The sequence below is a fragment of the Cyprinodon variegatus genome, unplaced genomic scaffold, assembly GCF_000732505.1.
Source record: "Cyprinodon variegatus isolate N-32 unplaced genomic scaffold, C_variegatus-1.0 Scaffold1130, whole genome shotgun sequence".
In the NCBI taxonomy this organism is placed as follows: Eukaryota; Metazoa; Chordata; class Actinopteri; order Cyprinodontiformes; family Cyprinodontidae; genus Cyprinodon; species Cyprinodon variegatus.
This window is the reverse complement of record NW_015151583.1, coordinates 184,299-185,080: the sequence shown is the minus strand read 5'-3', so window position 1 is coordinate 185,080 and position 782 is coordinate 184,299. Positions and strand designations below refer to the sequence as shown.

Below are 782 nucleotides of genomic sequence, written 5' to 3'. Positions count from 1 at the left end.
GTTGATGACTAGAGATGGGTCCAGCGGCGCCGCTGCATCGATCCCATAGAGCAAATCACTGTATCCGTGTCGTTTCAAGAAGTCATGTGACCGATAGAGGAGTTTTAAAAACGTATTCCGTCAACATGATGCATCTGCTGCAAAAAACATTTAGCAACTTTTGCGGTTTATTATTAAAATTATCAACACTTTTGGAGCTGCCTAAAAGGAATAAGATTGTTTCAGCCGTTGTGTTATTATTTAAATTTTCTTGTGTCGTCGTTTTTCTCTCAATTATCTCACAACTTGTTTGAATTAATGATAATTTCAAATGGACTCTTTTAGTTTATTTACTGTTTTTACTGTACTTATTGTTTTAAAAAATGTATTTAAAATCCTACTCCACAAGCATCCTCATTAACATTTTCACATTACACGTTTACATTATGTGGATCTTCCTTTTTTCCTATTCATGTTTATCACAAACCATTGAAATTGTTTGTGTTTCTATCCAGTGATGCCAAATGTGGAAAGATTCAGTGTCACAGTGCTGCCAAGAAGCCCAAAGGCACCAACGCTGTTTCCATCGACACGACCGTCAAGACGGGCGGCATCGAGGTGAAGTGCCGCGGCACGTACGTTTACAGCACCCAGGATGGCCAGGGTGACCTCCCCGACCCCGGGCTGGTCATGACCGGCACAAAGTGTGGCGAGGGAAAGGTTGGTATTCACTCCTAATCTAAAAATGTTTAGACCTGATGCTCATTTCATATTACTAGATAACTGGGTTTTCAGATGAGCGT

At 40.7% G+C, this 782-nt stretch overlaps 1 protein-coding gene across 1 annotated transcript in view; it reads left to right on the top strand.

The window, feature by feature from the left end:
* LOC107101668 (disintegrin and metalloproteinase domain-containing protein 19-like) overlaps window positions 1-782 on the top strand; it is a gene marked incomplete at its 5' end in the record, with an annotated part of 100,559 nt that overhangs the window by 53,768 nt on the left and 46,009 nt on the right. The window contains one exon of the mRNA XM_015400662.1: window positions 495-699. Coding sequence (XP_015256148.1) covers window positions 495-699 — 205 coding nt within the window. The remainder of the gene's footprint in view (window positions 1-494; window positions 700-782) is intronic.